General features: G+C 35.4%; 1 protein-coding gene across 3 annotated transcripts in view; it reads right to left on the reverse strand.

The window, feature by feature from the left end:
* Positions 1-589: 589 nt before the first annotated feature.
* The window catches only part of STAM (signal transducing adaptor molecule), a 33,901-nt gene continuing 17,562 nt past the window's right edge, over positions 590-16,928 (reverse strand). For all 3 annotated transcript variants that reach the window (XM_065629679.1, XM_065629681.1, XM_065629680.1), the window contains exons 3-14: positions 16,730-16,805; positions 16,547-16,642; positions 15,847-15,993; positions 15,486-15,576; positions 13,922-14,114; positions 13,503-13,597; positions 12,489-12,577; positions 10,778-10,865; positions 8,366-8,420; positions 7,875-8,028; positions 5,669-5,844; positions 590-4,569 (exon numbers count right to left, since the gene is read on the reverse strand). In XM_065629679.1, the coding sequence (XP_065485751.1) occupies positions 4,320-4,569; positions 5,669-5,844; positions 7,875-8,028; positions 8,366-8,420; positions 10,778-10,865; positions 12,489-12,577; positions 13,503-13,597; positions 13,922-14,114; positions 15,486-15,576; positions 15,847-15,993; positions 16,547-16,642; positions 16,730-16,805 (1,510 nt within the window). In that variant the 3' untranslated portion in view covers positions 590-4,319. The remainder of the gene's footprint in view (positions 4,570-5,668; positions 5,845-7,874; positions 8,029-8,365; positions 8,421-10,777; positions 10,866-12,488; positions 12,578-13,502; positions 13,598-13,921; positions 14,115-15,485; positions 15,577-15,846; positions 15,994-16,546; positions 16,643-16,729; positions 16,806-16,928) is intronic.

The raw sequence follows: 16,928 nt of genomic DNA on the forward strand, positions 1-16,928 counted from the left end.
AACAGAGTAAAAAATGATTCTGCCCGCGGTTAGCAATGGAGGTTTTTGTAACTTTTACTTTACCTTTTTCTTTAAAAAAAAAAACCCAACCCTCCTCCTAATTTTTAACTGGAAATATTATGCTCCCTTGTTCTTCAAAACAGATACACACATCTTCTCCAAAGGAAGCTGCAGTTAGTAATGCAAAGTGCCATGGTAGCTGCTGTAGAGATCTTCATTGGTTCTGCGAAACCCAGCAGACAGGGAATAAGGTAAGACCTTTATATGTAAAGACTGCACACGTATCTTTGAAATATGAGTGAAAAAATAAGGTGATATTAGAGAAAATACTAAAGCAAATTGGAGAATGAGGTATTAAGCAGTTCTCCAGTGTAGATCTGATGTTCCTGCCATCTAGATGAAAAGAGAGAACTAAAATAGCAGCCTAGATTTGATCAGCAAAAGATGTACATGCCATTAAAAGCAAATCCATCTCCTTTGTTACATCTAAGCATTTTGGTTGCTGGCTGAATTTTCTGAAGTTCTGGTGACTCAAATTCATTTCAGTGCCCACCCCTGCCCTTCCCTGCCCGCCCCCAAAAAAGTAACTGTACCATGAGGGCAATATGCTGCTCCACACCTGCTGAGAAGCATGCAGTAATTCTCATATTTTGTTCCTTTTTATTGTTGTGTTACTGCTGTCTGTACGTACTTTGGCCAGGGACATTAAATACACATCTACGTGGGTACCAGTCACTGAACAGGGTGGGTAAATATGCTGCAGCTGTTCCCGCAAGTGCGCACTCTGGGACATCCCACCACAACATCCACGTAGCAAACGTTAACATGCTGCCTCAGGATTTTTCCTGGGATGCTTACAGTGAATCTTGACATCTTATGCCCACATAAATTGAGATGATACACATGGGTAAACAAGCTTTGTTTATAGAAATGAAATGCACAGAAGGCACTTTCCAGAGTTTGCTCCAGTTCACGATAACCAAGCCACTAAAATATCCTTTCTGAAGTTAATTAACATTTTTGTATTCCTTAATGAAAGGGTTAAGTAACAAAGGCTCATACAAAATACTGTGAAGGCATTTTAGCCTTTCATTGACAATTTACATGTAAAGAAACAAGACATTCAAAAATTAGGTCTTCTCTGGAACATGATTAACACATAATTTCCATGGATTCTTAACTTTCAAATAGATTAACTTTCTGACATTTTATTTATTTGCTAAAAAGCTTTTCCATACAGTAGCTGTATACGTTCTTCCCCCTTGCACCCTCATTTCAGTGTTCAATACCGTAGTAAGACAGAACATTTGTGAACTTGGTCAGAATGATGAATAAAGAAGGAATCTCGGAATAAATCATGGCAGAGAAGCCCCAGCAACAGCATCTCCAGTGGAGAGAAGGTGAACTGAAAAGGACTTGCTACATTAGCAGCGAGTATACGAGAGGATGGCTGAAGAAACTGGTGCAATGGCAGCACCCAGCAAGGTAGGAGGCGGCATCACTTTAAAGTATCCAGCATATGGGACATAACCAAGCAAGAAGACAAAATAATCTTCTGTGATGAGAAAAATCAACAGGAAGCAATACAGCTCCAAATTCAATCTAATCTGAAAAACGCATCTGAAATTGAAAATGCAACAGAAACACTAAGACTCCAAATCTAAAAATCTAGTGATCTGCTGCACCAACTGCGGACAATAAAAACTGATTCTAAGTCAAGTAAAATTCACAATTTGTTACAGGAGATACCATGAAGTGGTGACTCTAGTAAAGGTATGAGGGAAAACAATTTTTTTTCCACAATTTTTCTTATACTGAATTTATAGTCATATTGCATTTTAGAAAGTATTTTTTAGTCATCTTGAACACAAATGAAAGGTGATTTCCATTTTCTTAAAGATGGATACATGCCCAAAGTAAGTAAGATGGAAAGCAAGAAAACTTGAAATATACATAAGTTTTCACTGTTCAAAGGAGAAATCAGGAACAAGCATTTCTGTATGTTGAGGAAAAAAAGACCAAAAATTTTAAAAACAATAAATTAGTACCAAAAAGTATTTTTGCTGAGCCATTTCTGTACAGAGTTTCCATAGGCCCTTATTAGGGAACATGTGACACAACATATGAAAACCTAAGGATACAAATAATCAATGTCAGTTGTCCTATTTTTGATGCTTCAAGCTTCTCATTGAATCAGGGCCTAAGAACTATGGAGTAAAAAGTTATTTTCACTTTTATGTAGAAATTATACACTTCTATACACATTGTTTCTCTGATTATGGAATAAGGTACCTAAAGCATACAGAGAACACTATCTAAATGATACTGCATGAACCTTCTAAAGAAAATCACCTCTTCCAATATATTGTGTCATAGATAATTTTCAATAGATTGATTTTATTTTTTTTTTTAGTATCTCCTTCCAAATTCCACAGACTTTTGTGATGACACCAAGTACTGAATTAATGATGGTTTGTGAGGGTGCCTAAGCGTTCTGGAGAAAAAAAATAAGCAAAAATACTAGTATCAAAACAGCCATCTGGCTAGAGCATCCAACTGGAAAAACATCAGCTATGGGCATGTCTTGTAACCACCCCAGTTAGAAGTTATGCACAATAGTAATCCGAAAGCATTAACAGGCAAAATACCAGTATCTATTAAAATAGTGAAACAAAGGCATGTTAGGCAACTGTGAACAGACGCAGGAGCCTATGGGATAACTGAGGTCAGCTTATAGTAGAACGTACAACTACAACATTTAATTCCAGAAGCATCACACAAAAATATAGTACACAAAAGTGAACCATTTCTGACATATACAACAACAAGACTGAAAACACAGATCTGGTGTTGAAGCCATCTAGTATTGCTCTAATTGGAATTAGAGTCGCTGGAAAAGAGAAGAAGAAAACAGGATGCACTAATAGATGGAATACAAATGCAAAATAACAGTCTCTGTACAAGAAACTGTTCAGGCCTATCCAAAATGCTGCCTTCCACTACCATGTCCATTTTGCAGCACCTCAGCTGTAGAAAAAAAAAAAACATCATGCCTTCAAGAGCCACCTGGCTAATTACTGAGAAATGCCAGCGTTTAAAAAAGGCTAATGCACGTTGCTGCAGGAGAATTCAAAGTAACCTGAAAGTGAATGAAAATAAGATGCCTCAAACTATTCACACTATAGAAGGGCTAATAAAATCAAATGGTATGACTGGAAATTGAAACAGATGTTTAAGGCAGAAGTGTTTGTGTAAGAACAGTAAATAGAACAAATTGCTAAGCAAGGCCACAAGAGATAAAATAAAGCCCTGAAGGTTTGTTCAGCAAAGTGATTTAAATGTCCGTAATTCTCCATGTTCTAATTAAGAAGACTTGAATAAAGTAGTGTTATTCGTGCTGTGTGTTCCAGTTTAAAACTCCATCATTTCTCCTCCAACTCAATTCCTCTGTCTTTGGTGTAATCTCTACCAACATACACAGAATACAGTTCTGGTTCTCATTGTAATAAACAACTTGGAAAAAATAAATTACATGCTTCTCATGATAAAATGAAAGATCCTGTTGCATGGTCCCATGATATGTTTAGCAGCCTCTGAATAGTAGTTTTAAGTTATTAATTATATCTGAAGCAGAATCATAATTTGCTGTTATCCCCCCAAATCACTTACTAGTTAACTAGTTTACTTTGGTAGATAAGCCATCTAATAGTCACGATACACTTGTGTTCAATCCAAGAAGCAACAAGACCTAGACTCAGGTAAGTTTGTAAATTCATATGTAGACCTTAGCTTGTAAGTGTAACCATGATATGCAGAATTACTGCTTTTCCTGCATTGGAAAGAGATATCGCATCTGTCGTAAAACTAGACAAAACTATGAGACATGGTTGTCAGTTCATGATTAAAATAAAATAGTAAATTATTTTTAAACATTGTGTTAAATATATTCACATGATCACCATAGCTATACGAAATGGCCACTATTGCAATCACACACTATATGTACATAACATATATGCCACAACAGTTTGCAAGTGTTGGGTTTTCACAGACTAGCCAATTTTACCAGACATAAATAATCTTGTACCAATTTTTAGGCATTTTAAAAGGAAGTAAATGTCCTAAATATATCCGTTCCTCTGCAAAATTTAAAAAAAAAAAATCCTAAAAAGTCAGTGCAAATTGAACTTGTTCACCAAGATAGATTCTTATTAAGCTGAGGATAAACGAAGTTTAAGAGATTAAAGGAAGAAACTCATAGAATTGCCAACTGCCTTTAGCAGAGGTTAGAGAAGATTAGCAATCAGAAGTCCTGGATCCTATAGCAGAGCCTTCTGTGAGTAACTATGCTGTGGCTGTTGAGGTGGCGCGGGCTGTGGTTGCTGTGGAGGTGGCTGCTGACTGCCCACTGTCTGCGGCAGAGCTGGGGACGCTAAGTTATAGTTTGGCACCTGGGACATATTAGTTCCAGCATTCTGATAAGCAGCAACATCAACAGTAGCGGGTGGTGGACTATACACTGGAGCCTGGTTAGAGTAAGTATTTCCAGCAACAGAGCCAACCATTGCACTGAAAAAAAAGAAAAAAAAAAAGTTGCATTACTAAACAAGTTACCAGAACAGCAACACTTTCTTGCTTTGCTGTTCTATAAATACACATAAAAATCTAACTCTGGACACCTTGCATATTTAAAACTGTAGCCAATGAATATTTCAATTAAAACTCAAACACATTCCTCAGATTTAAACACACCTAACACAACTCCCATGGATTTAAAACTAGACTGCAAATCTATACTTTGTTTTATTTTAATGTGCAACATGGAATCTTGTCTATCTTCCATTCTGCTCATGGAAAAAACAAAACAAAAACCAACCGTTTGAAATAGCAAAACAAGTCAGGTGAAGTATGCAGAAACTCTCTTGAGCAGTATAAGTTTTACTACCCCAAATAAGTAACATTTAGGAACAGACTAATAAATACTTTAATAATTCAAGATGGATGTCTTTCCCAACTTCAGAAAATAAAATTACCCAGAGAGTAAACAAAAAACCCCAACAAAACCCCACCAAAACCAAACAAACAAACCAACCCACATAAACCTCAAAACAAACAAAACCAAACCACACCTGATCTTGTCCTAAGGTCAATTCAAAACTTTTTCACAATTTAGGTAGCTTAGCCAAAACTTCACATCTTTGGGCATCTACCCAAAATAGAAAACCACTTGCAGCTCCTCTATGTGGGAAAGCTGTATACGCTGTAGTAAGTATTCACAGCCCATTCACTTCTTTCCCAAAATGAGCAGAATTCTTGGTATGCTTTCACAGCAAGATATTTGAGAAAAGAACAATACAATATAGACTACCTCATAAATTTAACAAAGCCAGCCACGGCAGCAGATAATTTTTGTCATTAAATGTACATTAAAAGTTAACTTAAAAAAAATAAACCACTCATGTCTATATATTTTTCTCTGGTTTTTATTTTATATAAAATAAATATATATGTAAAAATTATATTTCTTGTCTATAAAATTAAAAATTAGAGAAAATTATTAAAAAACCCCCAACCAAACGAACGCAGAAAAGAATCTCCTTTAAATATTATCTGTAGTCCTTCGTATTTAGATTGATTTAAACTTGAATAGGGAAATATTTAAAATTACTTTGTGTAAGATGTCTGTGCAGGCTGAGCAGGCAGTACTGAGCTGGCAGATGGAGTCACGGTGCCTTGGCTGAGAGAAGGGAGCTGCTCTGGAGGAAGGTTGTAGCCTTGAATAGGGCCCATCTGTGCACTCCCTGCCACCAAATATGCGTTGCTTTGAGGTTGTCCCGGATAAACCTAGGAAGATAAATCAAACAATATTAAAAATAAAATAGAAGAAAATTTGGTATTTAATACCTGACTTTAGAACTTAAAGACAGCCTCTCAAACCTTTTATTACAGATGTTTTAATAGAAAAAAAACTGATTGTCTTCTATTAAGTGTTGCAGTATGAACAAATTGCCAGATTTTCAAAGGACGCTGTTTACATTTCTAATCTCAGGCTCCAGTACTAAAAAGGTCAAAGAGTTCACTGGAAAACTTGCATTCACAAATTTTAATGACTATCACTCATGCTAATTAAGAGCTTCTACTTTTGAAAGAAAGTACTGAAGGATTTAAACCACGTAACAAATAGCAGCCCAATGCAGAATACTTTTTGATGCCCAGATAACTTCCACTAAGTAAAATCATTAAAACGGAAAGCCAATAATGTATTATTTTCATGTTGTTAGTTAACCTGTAATTTCATGTAGCTGTTGTGACTACCATTGTAAATTTTTTTGAGCTGGACAGAAGGGAAAAAGTGGTCTTAAGAAAATTTTAATTGAAAATATGGTAATATTTTACAACTACCTAGAGAAAAAGACTGCTAGTAGACGTGTCACCTGTATTCTAAATAAAGGCTAAATTTCTAAAGCCTATGCTTTTGTTAAATCATTAATTATTTGGCTTAACACAAATTACTAGAAGAAATTATCAGGTCTCATGCACAATTGAGTTCATGTAGGTTTACGATATACAGCTCTTCCGTCTCAGGATCTATGAATCTCAGCTGACATATTCATAGAAGATATATCAATATTGCAAAAGACTGTTAGAAGGCAAAGACACAAGACCTCTTAACTTTTCAGAACTTTATACTGGCTCATCTTCACCCTCAAATCCTGTTTTTGCCTTGAAGAATCCCCAGAAACATGCCCATTTATAAAATATTAAAACTATTTGATAGGGTCACAGCATGATTGCTTATCGCATATGAACGGAAGACAATGTTCCTCTTAATGACACTGCACAAATATACATCCTTTTCTTTAAAAGACAGTAAAGAAAGTACATATTTGTAGGAAGCTAAAGAACTAAATCTGCTTCAATATTTATATAATACTGAATAGGTATTAATAAGTTGGCTTGAATTTTTGTTTACTCACTCGAAAAGCGAGTAAATTATTGAAAAAACAGTTTGAAATATTACATATTCCTATGAACAGGAAAACTATACAGCAAGTGTGCATTAGGCTTTGGGATTAAACATTTTAATGTTTAAAAGACCCTTTAAAAATTCCATAGTATATGAATAAGCCAAAAGATCTACTTATCTGTAAGTCAATTACATGGAAATGCTGCCATGAAAGAATTATAATTTTTAACTTCAGTAACTTAAATGCTAAATGCTCTCCACTGATATTTCAAAAAAACGAAGCTAAAAGAGGAGATTGGGGAGGGCGTAATCTTAAAACAGGAACAGTGTTCCTTTGGTTCTTTACTTTTTTACCCACTATGCAAAGCCCCGGTAGCTTTTATTTTTAATTTTATCTGCACCTCCAAGAACAGATTGGGTTTTTTCCTTGATCAAAAAGACTTAAACAAAAAAGAACTAAAAATGTTAGAACTTGCAAAAGGAGAATATCCAAGGCTTGCAGCTGAAAAATGGGTTTTGTTTTTATTTTTAAATACTGGGTTGAGAGTAAAGCCTGCTTTTTCATTTGAGATTATCTCCGAGGGAGCAAGATGATTTTAACTTAGCACTAAGGTAACAAAGGCCATAAAAAGATGTTTCCAACTCAGGGAGAAAGAAGGGTGGGAACTAAAGGGCAGAAATAAGAAATAAATTATTACTTGCAATCAACATGCTCCACCACACTATATATATCAGTATATATTTATTTTAGTAACGTAGAGAAGTATACTGTAAAAAAATATTTGAGCAAGTTTTGTAAAAAAGTTCTCATGTGAAAAACTGCTTATTCCTAATAACTTTAAAGAAATCAACCACAGTTCAGTATGTACTTGATAACATCAATGGTTATTAATGGTTCCATACATACCTGAGAGCCAGAAACCCCAGATGACTGCATGTAATACTGTTGGTTTTGTAGTTTTGCATACATGGAATACATAGGGTCTTCATTCATCAATTTGTTATATAAGGAAAGAGCCTCCATTGCTTTAACATTGAGGTCTGAAAGTTCTGAATGCTTCCTAGAAAATATATTTTACAGCTTATTCTACAATTTAGGTAACTTCAGTACAGAGCAGACAATACAGATAAACTTTCACGAGGTGTGATAAGCAACATATTCTTACTGTTTGTGAAGCAATGCCTGACAAGTGCCAGAATGTCAATGGTACAACACTATAAAACATTATGTAGCTAGTGAAAAGACCCTTCAGACCTCCTCCCAGATGAGAAGCTACTAATAAATACACCTATTTTCTTTGCTGGTATTCACAGAAATGATTAAGATATCAGTAAGTAACAACACTGGTATTCTAAGAATGAATCTTAATATGAGTCAAAACATTTGTCTTTTTTTACCTGTCTATATCTTCCAACTTTTCATCTATGAGAGGTCCCATCTGGTGGCACATGGCTAGAATAAAAAGATATCAGAATATATCAGAGTAATAAAGAGTTCCATACTTCAAGTCAGAAAGCAGCTTTAAAAAAAATATATCAGATAGAGATGTGTAGATGCTAGTCCAAATTTTTTTAATCATTACTATAATCTGTATCCCCCAAAAGTTACAGTAACAGTGGTAGTGTCATGAACAATTTCAGAATGTGATCCAGATGAAGTTTTCAGCAGAGGTAGAGTTTAAAAAGCATATTTTAAAAAGAAAATAAAAATAGAGTGAAACAAAACATATTTAACATCCAGGCAGTGTAAAGCTGAAACTATTTTGTGTAAAAAATTCAGGTAAATCTGAAAGGTGATCTCTTCTTCAAGGAAGAAAATTTGCCACTGCAACCTAGATCATGTGCTCAACTAACACTACTACAAAAAGACAAACGAAGAAAACAATGAAGTGAAAACAGCTTGCAATGATTTAAATCATCTGCAGAAAGACACCTAACAGCACACTGCTGTCTCACTGGAACCCTAACTGGGGGAAAAGGGCTTTTTCAAATCCCTAACATGCAAAAACTAATGCAAAAACTTATCAGAAGTAGAATGGAAAAGCTTTAAAATAAACAAAAACACATTCCCCACCAACTGTCAGCACAAGGGCACGGAGTTCATGTATCTGCCAAGCAAACACAACTAACAGAAAGGCAGAGTTTGTCAAATGTGAAATAAACAGTCAAGGAAGCTGAAAGGAGAAATTACAATTTAACCCTGCTCCTGAATGCAAAATGTGCCCACTTATCCAAGCAATGAACTATTTACTAATCAAGAGATGTGTTTAATCCCAAGAGCCACTCAACATTTAAACTGGGAGATGAGAAAAAAAGATTCAGGCATCAAAGATGACCTAAACGCATTATAAGCAGCTCTGGAACACTGTCTTCACTTCTAGTTTTCCCAAATTAGAGATGCAGAACATCCTGAAAGCCCCTGGGCCATGATGGGTTAAAGGGCAGCACTGATGTGTTCCTTGAAGGCAACTGCAAATCTGGCTTGCAGAAGAAAATGAAGCGGGTTTTTGCCAAATGTTTACCAGCACCTGCCACCACTAGTAGAAACCCAAGATGCAACATATGGCTATAACCAAATTCCCAGAATCCATGCCAAAACCAGTAGCTACCCAAGGCCTACCTAAGTGTAGAGCAAGTACAGTCTTGAATACGGCATTGTGGAACTATACACAGCCATATGTTTGGCAAGCGCTCTTGTAGGTAGCTGGGGAGCGATCATCTGTCTACACTACAGCTTTCAGATTCTAGGAGAAGTCCCATGGCTTAATATAAAATTCAGCATTGTTCTAAGGATCTCATAATGCATTCTGAAAGGAGACCCTAAGGTAAGCCATGTCTGGGGGTTAGTTGACAAGCATACCTTTAATTTATTTGCCTCTGTCCTGCACCAGATATAGGCGATCTGCTTCTTGGACAACAGCATCTATAACTATATTTGGTACTTGAAAGACTAAAACCATTCACATTTCTTTTCACCCCTCTTTAGCTTTAGTAGAACTAGACTACATGCAGACATGTCATGGATGCGCAGTTACTAAAAAAGGATTCATTTATAGGTATGATGAACCAGATGGACATAGAAAGATGTGAGACAGCCAAAAGCTTACAAGCTTATGCACTTTTTCATTATTAACTTCTAGATAGATCTGGAATCTGCCATTTTCTTAAAGTCTGGTACTATCTGAATCATCAGGTTAAGCCAATGTTCTGTCTCATAATGCGTAAGTTTCTTTACTTCCTTCTCTAAAGTTCCCTTCCGAAAATTTTGCTGCATCTATCAACCCAGATAGAATGGTTTATAATGCCTCTTTGAAGAGGCAGTTTGAATAATTTTCAGCTAAAGAACTAGTCTAATTTGTAGCACTGTATAAGGTATTTGTTAATATGAAAGTCCTATAGAAATACGCATGCAAGTGAAAAGCATGTGGGACACCCACAGGTCTATGCTAAGCCTCAGCAGTATTACTGCTTCCTCTCCTTACACTCCTTTTGCAATTCATGCTGTGCTACTCTATGAAGGAAAAAAAAATGGATGAATACGATTGAATTAAGTATTCCTGGGCCTTTAAAAATAAAAGACTACAGAATATGTTTCCTTGAGAGAGGAGTGGGCTTGTTTTAAGTTAAAAGTTTGCACTTTGGTCTCTTAGATGTGGGAAGCAGGAAGTGAGATGGCTCGGGCACTTTCCTCAGGCGTGCTTGTGGTGTGCACACGAAGCTCAAGCAGTTGCAGCTTAGTTTCAATTTGTTTGGATATAGGTAATTACAGGAGAGGAAAATAACACCAAAAAACCCACGAGATTTTCTTACCCTCAAGATGAAGCAGTTCTGGGAGGTCTGGCTGGTCATCAGACGGATCTGCACTTTGTAACATCTGCAAGAGTTGGTCCATTTTATCCTAAAACACAGATTGTGTAACTAGGCCATATGTGGGGAGTCAAATTAACACTTTCAGGACAGTAAATTAAAGCAGTTATTTAAAACAGCCATTTGGATCTTTTGGGACTTGGAAATAATCTAGACTAACTTTAAGAAAATAGAAATCATACATGTTACTTCATAGGAATGAAGATGCTTGAACAAAAGAAAAGCTAAATGATAAAAATTATTAGTAGTAACAAGTGGAATGCGCAGAATACCCCTTTTTTCCTAAAAATCCTTCTAAACAGTATTTTTGAGCAGTTTCTATTTTCCATTCTAGTTATTACATATGCAATACTACCACCTAGTGGGACTTGTGGAAATGTTTTGACAGAATATATTGAGAGTACTTTAAAAATAAATGGGTTCTTAAAGCTAAATTCACTGAAAAACTACCCTAAGTGTATGAGGCCTATCAGCACATGAGCAATGTCATTACTAATACATACGAAAGGGGCTTTTTAAGATTATGTTTGGAGGGGTTGCATGGCTGACTTCAAAATAAGTCATCGTTAACCAGTTTAAGTACAACCCATTTATAAAAGTACCAAAGCGTAGAAAATTAACAGGCATAAACTCTTTGAAAAGTATGTCTTGGAGTTAACAATATTGCTTAACCAAACATCAACATCACACATAAATGACTTAAAAAAGAAAAAAAAAAAATCACTTTTTAGCTGAGTGCTATCAAATAAACAGTCTTTAACAGGCCAGAGTTATACTAGGTTGTATCAAAGTCGAAACTAAAACCATGTTTTTCCCTCCTCAACCCCAGGAAAGGCAGGAAGAAGCCAAATGAACTATTTCCTTAAAAATTATACTATAGCAATTTTAAAAACAAAACAAGACGCTCAAACATAAACTGATGTGGAATCACAGAAGACAAAAGCTGGAAGGCACCAAGGCAGGCCTGAGATAAGCTCTTTCAGCAGATTACAAATTCATACATCTTGGAAGAGTATTTGAGGCAGGAGATAAATAGGCCTTTAGAAAGGCAGTAACTGATTTTTAATTTCAAAAAACAAAGACAGAACCCTAGTTGAGAAAGAAATGGAAGGTCACAAGAAAGAAAGGGAAAAATTCTAAAGAGAACAATTCTAAGCCCCTGGGTGGGACAGAGGTGGGGAGGGAAAGGCAGGGGAAAAACATCCTGGCTTGAGAGTTCTTGGGAACCTTGCAGAACCACTGCCGTGAGATTGTGCAAATCTTACTAAATACTACTTACAGAGCAACAAAAAGCTCAGAGTTTTCAGAAAAGGAAAGAGATCTTCCAGACTGGGGGAAGACAGTAGTGATTATACTGGAAATAAATATACCCATCTTGAACGCTGTCATATCTCTGAGGTATGCTGAAGTACTTAAAGCAAAACTTGAAAGCAAATGTGTCATTCCACACAAAGCTCCTACTTCAAGGCACATGAACAAATTAGAATACTGAAGATTTTTTTTTTGGTAAATTAAATCAAGTTTTCCTTCCCATTCTCTTCTGATTATGTTCTCCTGATATTTAAAATTGGTTTTGAAGTACAGAATGAAAGGTTTAAACATCACATATTTAAATGTACCAGCAGTTGAAAATCAGTACTTTTATCATGCTTACTTCATCAATGTAAACTGGTTCAGGCTCAGGTTCTATTGTTTCTACTTGAACTTCATCACTGAACTGCACTGTTTTCTTCTCAGCTTTCACTGTAACATAAACAGGCAGATTTTATTTTATAAAATAAAAATAAACAAAACAATGACATGTTATACAGCTAGCATGTTGCCCAAGTTCTTTGCATTTGAAATATCTACTGTGAAAGTCTAAAACATGAATATTTTGTTGACATTCGAAGGCAAAAAACATCTCCATAGATTTAAACTATTTTCTTAAACATATCTGTAAATGCATTAAAAAAATATCAGCTCACACAAGGTCAACAGAAACATGTTTTATCACAGTCTCCCTGCACATAATATACTTATAAGTAAGTCATCATAAAAAAACATTAAGAGAGAGTGACTGGATTATACCCCTTTCTATATATATTATGCATATATATAATATATACAGTATATATATTTTATTTTATATAAAATATAAACTATAGGATAGATACAAGATTACCAGCATGCAAAAAAAAACCCAACACCCTTCTTCCATTATGCACACATACATACCTACAGCATGTAGGTTTCTTGAATTGTTTGAACACTGGTAATCTGTCCCCAACTCCTACCTGCCCAGGGGCCTTCAGTTTTCTCTTGGTTAGATATGTACCATTGCAACCAGGCAAAAAGGCAATTTGGGAAAAAACTGCTATTGCCTACATTTATCGAGGTGTCAATGGAGTTGATAAACGAGTCTCAAGGAAGCTCCTGACAAAGCCAGCAGCAGACAGCATCATGTTTTTCAGCAGATGCCGGCTTAGGAAACCTTGGTCTGACACATGAAGATATGACTGGTTGTGGGAGCACAGCAAGGGCTCCTCAGTTTTACTTTGAGTATCACATTAACTTGCAACTCAACTCTATCATAAGGGAAAGGAAATTGGGAAAGTAAATCACTAAGGAAATATTCCTTGGGCCATGGCAAGGCTTAACATATATACATAAACGTCATACTACTTACTCATTTCCGGCTCAGCAGAAAGATCAGCTGTTACAAAATTAGATGGAAACAATCCTATACCTTGATGAGTTTCACCTTTCCACCAATTTGGATCACTAAAGATAAAAAAACCAATTTAAAACCCCATACATTAAAAAAACATACAAGGAATTTTCCTAAGAATTGCACTGTACAGGCCATTTATACTACTTGTACATAAATACAACATGTATATATATACAGAAATCTTATACAAGAATCTTTATGCAGTTACATTTGTATGTAAAAAAAATCTAAGAGATGACTAAATAAAGTACTTAAGATGTAAATACATTTTATTGCAATCGCATTCCAACGTATGCTTCTACACAGAAGATATAATTATTCCCAATTGATTTTTACAATCTAATATACTTCTAGTAGCCATTCTGTATAATTACCTGTCATCAAGGATAGTTATAAGTTCTCCAGCTTTAAAAGTTAACTCGTTGTCTTCTGCAGCCTCAAAATCATAGATCGCACGAACCTTCCGGCCCTCATGCTTGTGATTTGTTAAAAGGCTTGAGGTGCTCGGATACAAACTGGAAAGTGTTGTTTGCTGTTGCCTTTGTTCTTTTAGTGACAGTTCAATAGCTACAAAAGAAGAGTTATTCACATGAAAATTCCCTATATAAATGGTTTGGATTATATGAAAATTTAACTCTGCGAAAAGTTTTAGTATAATTCCATTCTTGTTGCATCATGACCAACTTCTGCCTTTCACTGAAAAATAATGGTAAAAAAACCCCAAAAAGATGTTCTATAACTACAGAGCACTATTCTGCCCATAGATTTACTGAGGCATTCAACATGGACAGGACAAATAAATAGCACTTAAGCACAAACAGGATAACTTGGTGAAGTCATCCATTTCGAATTATTATATGGAAGGTTTCACTCATATTAAACTCCTCCAAGTTTGTGAAAAAAATGATCAAGTGTAAGAAGGGACAGAGTGGGACACAAAATACAGGAGAAAAAATATTAAGAGAACTCATGCAGAATATGAAACCTTTGAGACACAGACCCCTTTAGAAATCAATTTCAGTTGTTCAACTGTTGAAGAAACCATTAGCAACATATACAGATGGGCTGCTGATGATTTAAGTAAATGGGTGCTGTATTAGATAACAGTTGAACAAAAAAAAGAATTCAGTCAAAGATGAGAAACTGCAAACATCCACCAACTACTAGCACAAGAGCTGAACTCATAGTGAACAGCCATTGCTACAATTTTAAGCCCAAAGCCATCCTACGTACAAGGGCTTTACATTGCCGAAGTTTGATCTCAATAAAACAGTACCTAGACCATACAGAGCAAACCATTCTAAGAATAACTCTTCACATGTCTGGTATAAGATCATTAAATGACCTTTAAATACACCTTAGTACAACAGTAAACCAAAAGAAACCATCCTAGTTTTGTTTAATGGTATGGCACTGAGACATTTAACGGCCACTTATGCTTACAGCAATCAAAGCCTTAAAGTATACTACAGAAGCAGTATTCAAAAGGAATAAAAGTTTAAAGTAGTGTAAGCAAAATACTTTGCATATAACTTATACTATAATCTCTATTTTCTCCTTCCATCAGATGTTTAATCTGCAAATGTATATGCTTCACTTGCCCCAGGGAGAGGGAAAATCCAAGTGCAGAACCAGTATCAAACATTTCTATAGTGGACCACATCCTTGACATGAGATTTTGCAGATTTTTTACTGTGTTGTTTCAGTTTGGCAAGGGAAAAAAAAAAAGTAAAAATTAGGAATCTTTCATACTTTTTACCCATAGAAAAGTTTTTAATATTTAACCCTTCAGGAAGGGTACAAAAAGAAAGGAATAGAAATCATAACCACAATCCATAAATATACTATTCACACAAGAGGAAGGAAGCAAAACATTTGTTCCTGCTTTATTTTATATTTACCAACATATTCATCAGGTCAGCAAGTAAATATACTCACCTTTAGCTAAATCTTCCTCTTCCTTTTTGTTGGCAACTGTACCAGGATCTTTGGCAACCAGAGCTGGACTTGCTTTTGCCTGTTCAGCAGCCTAGCCAAAAGTGAAAGATGCAAAAATGAAATAAACAAAAAACTGACAATGTATTAAGTTAACCATTTTGATTTGTATTTATCTGTAATATAAACATCTAAAGTAAATCACAGCATTTCACCCCTCAAAGGAATGTTTTATTAAGACGAGAGATTTCATTTTGTTTGCCAAACACATTATAGAATTCAAGACTACAAACTATAAAATACAGAAATGAGAATACAAAGAATTTGTGATACCCTTTAAGAACAACCACAAAATGTAATATACCTGTGAACCAATAGCTGGGAAAGTAACTCCTTGCTCCTTAAGATTTTTTATCATAGCAGATATTAAACTAAGCTGTGGGTCATTCTTGAATTCATCAGTCCATTCCACCATAAGGGCTTTCAGCTTTTCACAAACTTTTGGATGACCCTGCAAGAACAGTAGAAACTAGCTAACAATGTAGGAATCTGTTCTTAATTCCTTAATTTCAAATAATTTCACATTACTGTTGATATGAACTATACAGACACTTTATCTTCAAGTCAAGTGTAGCACTAAGGGATATCTTTATTAGAAAAGGAGAACAGTAAAACAGCATTGTGTTTGTACTAGTACCATATGTACTAGGCTCAAAATAAAGTAAAACATGGTTAGATAAAAGCCCTGTTTTATCTCTGTTTCACCACGTCTGTATTTAGTGTTTCACTGCTGCTATTTAAGGTGAAAATGATTTTGTATATTTATAAATTAACACACCACACCCCGCCTTTCCCCAAACAGAATACATAAATAATTGTAGTGTGAAGTGGCATTTGGGAAGTTCTTTCTCACAACCAGAGTCTTCTCAGTCATCTTGTATCCTTCCCCACACACACACATTTCCAGTCTTCCAAAAGTAGATTCCATTCCACTTTCAGATTACCCCAATTCTCTGTATGATTTCATTTTTCTACAAATTGTATAAATCAATGCAATACGTTACCTTATTCAACACATTGCTTACTTCACTGGCAAAATCTCTTGAACAGACTTCTAAATGAAAGATTTTACCACAGTTTGATACACATGCTCCTAGAAGCTAAAGAAAGAAAGATTAAAACTTGGCAAAGAATTTTTGCAATGGAAGTTTTCAGGAAGTAAAAGCACTACATTAAAAAGAACCTACTGTTAATGCTTGCATAGCAACATGGGGATCTTTATGGTTCACTCTCTTCATAATAGAACGCAGACAGTCCTTAGGCCTAAAAAGCACAAGACAGATTTTAAAAATGTAATGGAATGAACATTTCCTATTGCACACACGACAATACATGACATCACTAACAGTAAGTTATTTAGTAACTTGTAAGCGCCACATTTAAAAA

Source organism: Caloenas nicobarica, chromosome 2, assembly GCF_036013445.1.
Source record: "Caloenas nicobarica isolate bCalNic1 chromosome 2, bCalNic1.hap1, whole genome shotgun sequence".
Taxonomy (NCBI): domain Eukaryota; kingdom Metazoa; phylum Chordata; class Aves; order Columbiformes; family Columbidae; genus Caloenas; species Caloenas nicobarica.